Source organism: Nanorana parkeri, unplaced genomic scaffold (genome assembly GCF_000935625.1).
Source record: "Nanorana parkeri isolate BGI_ZX_2015 unplaced genomic scaffold, ASM93562v1 scaffold956, whole genome shotgun sequence".
Lineage (NCBI taxonomy): Eukaryota > Metazoa > Chordata > Amphibia > Anura > Dicroglossidae > Nanorana > Nanorana parkeri.
The window spans coordinates 404,603-408,090 of NW_017307224.1; the positions used below are offsets into that span (position 1 = coordinate 404,603).

Genomic DNA, 3,488 nt, shown 5'->3' on the forward strand with positions numbered 1-3,488 from the left:
TACATAAAATACATTCTTCATATGAAATTTGTATGTTTATGTATATATTGTATTTAGAAACATACTTTTTAAAAATAGTAAAAAAAAAAGGTTTTAGAAAAATTGTTCATATATTTGAAATTAAATTAAGAACAATAAAATAAATTTACTAAAAGCATACTAATCCTAAATAAGGTAAGAAGACACTGAGTATTCATAGTTTTCACATTTAAACAAAATGTAAGAATTTGTTTTTTTTTATTACTGGTCAATATGTGTATGAAATGCATATTTCCTTGGGGATTTTGTTCACTAGAAAACTTTAAACCTATTTTCAAAGCATTATAAGGCAGATTGCTTATTACTGTGCCATTAATACTAATATTAATCATTTCATATTAATCATTTCTTGTTACTGTAAAAATGTGACACTGACAATATATATAAAAAATACTGTTTACTGTTCAAAAATAAGAATATTGTACCAAATACGTAAACAAAAGAAAAAGATTGTATTTGCTACATCTAGTAAAATCTAAATATCACTTTACCTGTTTGGTCCTGTAATTGATAATGGTATAAATAGCAATTATTTTAAAAACAATAATTTTGTGTATTGACACCTTGAGTAGTACCATGTAAAATCAAGTAAGAGTGGCAGTATTTTGTAGCTGTATTTGTACCATCTAATTGTGTTTCTACTAACTATGTGTTATGATGACCATATTAATTAAGAAATTGATGAAAGTTGGGTTTTCTGCTCTGCTGGTTATGGGTTCCAAACTTGTTAGTGTGAGCCTATGATTCACTTGAGACTTTACTGTTCTTTAGTCTTGCTGTTGATGAATGTCTTCATGTCGCAGAATTTTATATATGACCCAGTAGAATATATTGAATATTAAAAAGGCGAGTGGAAAGCCAGCTCGAGAAATTGTGTCTATCTTCTTTGCCCTGTCTATAAACACTTTTCTCATTTCTTCATGGGTTTTTGGCGTTGGTGGTGCTTGATTGATTGGTCCCTTTGGAGTTACCCCATCTTTTGTTTGAAGACAAGGTCCCATGCCATAAGCTGTAAAACTAAAACGACTTTCCCTTACATCATCATCCTGCAAAGAGAAAGAATAATTTTAGCATGACACTTGGCATTATATCTTCTCCTTTTAAATATTAAGATGATCCATACAGTAATTGCTCTGTACTCAGCAGAGGTAGATGTTAGTCCCCCAAGTAGTTCAATAACAATGGGATGAGGGTCTTAATTTTTTTTAGGATGGGTAAGGAAAGTGGGACATTTCCCAATGTTATCCCAAAAAATAAAGCCCAAACTTGTTAGAGAAAGGATAGAACTCCTTTTTTGAGATCTGTGTCCTACTGTTAAATTTCAGTTCACCTTATGTCCCATAGACACATCAGGAAGTGAAAGGAAATCTGTCTAAAATGAGGGAAATTCTCTTTTAAGCAGTTGTCACTGCAACAAATTTCAGTCCCAGAGACAATAGTCACCAGGACAACTTAGAGTGGATAAACCACCTCATTGAGGACACCGCAAAATAAAAAAACAAAAACTGACAGAATCCTGACCTACTCTGTCTAAAAAAATATTAGACACACTTTACACATTCTTATACCATATTTGTTTTTATCTATTTCTTTAAAAGGAAATAATGAGATGTTAAAACCCATTTCCACGATTGATTCGAAAAAATATACAGCTACGGCAGGGCACAACAATGAGTAAGGAGGCACATGCACATCTGCATATAAACGAATCATACCACATATTATTTTCCTGAAAAACCTGTCAGGAGACAGACATTTGCAATATAGACACCAGTGTAATATAAGCAGATCCCAGATTCATAAATCAGCCTCTTGTGCCCTCTGCTGTTTCTCAGGGAAACACATCCTCTGTTCTATTACTTCGCAGTATTGTGAAAACCATGCTAAGGATTATCTCACATAGATATTTAACCCTTTCAACAATTTAATATCCAATATAAAGTCCAGAAACATTTCCCGATTTTGTGCACTACGTATGTATTAATAATAAGCATGTGGAAATGTTGTATGCATTTTTTAGGATACATGGGCATTGTTTTCATATGGATAAATCTTTGTTTTTGACAGGGGTACAGGTACTCTTAAAAACATGAAGACACGGGGACTCGTATACACGCATACACATGCACAGTCACACACCTACACACAAAAGTTGAACTTGATGGACCTGTGTCTTTATTCGCCCTCAAATACTATGTAACTATGTTACTATGAACATCAGTTATTACAGGGAAACAAGAAAACATAAACCATGGAGTATTGTTTATCATTTGCTGCAAAATAGTTTCCTCAGAACTAATGAACCCAGCCCTTACACATAATACATATTGAATCCTTACTCATTTAAAGCCACTGCACCAGAGAAAAATACATCTTAGCTATTACAAATATATAGTGTAATAGAAATGCCAAGAATCAGTCTTTTTGAAATAATTAAATATGTGCCCATAATTAGTTTATTGTTGATCTTATGGAATTTATTCACAATATATTTACTTTCTGCAACTCCCGCTACCGCTCAGCCTTGGTCAATATTTCATTAGTTCAGCCATGGTGTATATTTGTGCTCCAGCTTACTCAAACCTATACCTAAGTAGGTGGATATAGGAAATATTTTCTCTTGATGGCATAAACATGTACCAGTGCCACATTTTGGTTAAGCACAGGTACAACACACATATATATATATATATGTATATATATATACATATACCATATATATATACACATACATATATATATATACATACATATATATACACACACACACACTCTATATTGCCAAAAGTATTAGGACGCCCCTCCAAATTATTGGATTCAGGTGTTCCAATCACCTCCATTTTATATATATATAAAATTAATGAACATTATACTATACCACAAACCATAAGGCCGGATCCCATAGGGTAATACCTCAGAATAAGGTAATAAACTATATTCAAGCAGATAGATGGCTGGCATTAACAAAACCCCTCCAACATTGGAGGTCAGTGGCTGATTGTACCAATGACCGTCTCCTCAGCATTAGTGGTCAGTTACTGGCTGTAACAATAACCAATCCCCCTGCACTAGTGTTACCTGAGCACATTCTCCCACACTGGTGCCTCTCTCCCCATCACCTGGGACTATACCTCCACTGTCAGTTGAAGATCTTTCAGTGCTCTCTGTGTACCATCACCAGGCACAAACATGCCACTCTACATGTCGCCAACAGCTGCACCAGAACACCCTCTAAATGGTGGGGGCAAGTGCCCCCCCCCCTAGGAATGCCACTAGATATCTCAACCTAATTCAAGGAGAAAAATGTGTACATTTGGGGTGAAAGTTCTGTGAATCGTATGTAAAAACATTTATAAATGACCTTATAGTTGTGTTTCCTTCTCTTTCAAAGAAAGCAAAACGATTGTTGTCCTTTTATACATAAATTTTCCAGCATGTTGGAAATTCTG

The 3,488-nt window shown here is 34.2% G+C and overlaps 1 protein-coding gene across 1 annotated transcript in view; it reads right to left on the reverse strand.

Annotated features, from left to right (window-relative positions):
• Positions 1-647: 647 nt before the first annotated feature.
• Positions 648-3,488, reverse strand: part of GLRA3 (glycine receptor alpha 3) — a 145,243-nt gene continuing 142,402 nt past the window's right edge. Inside the window, exon 9 of the mRNA XM_018566521.1 lies at positions 648-1,085. Coding sequence (XP_018422023.1) covers positions 807-1,085 — 279 coding nt within the window. The 3' untranslated portion in view covers positions 648-806. The remainder of the gene's footprint in view (positions 1,086-3,488) is intronic.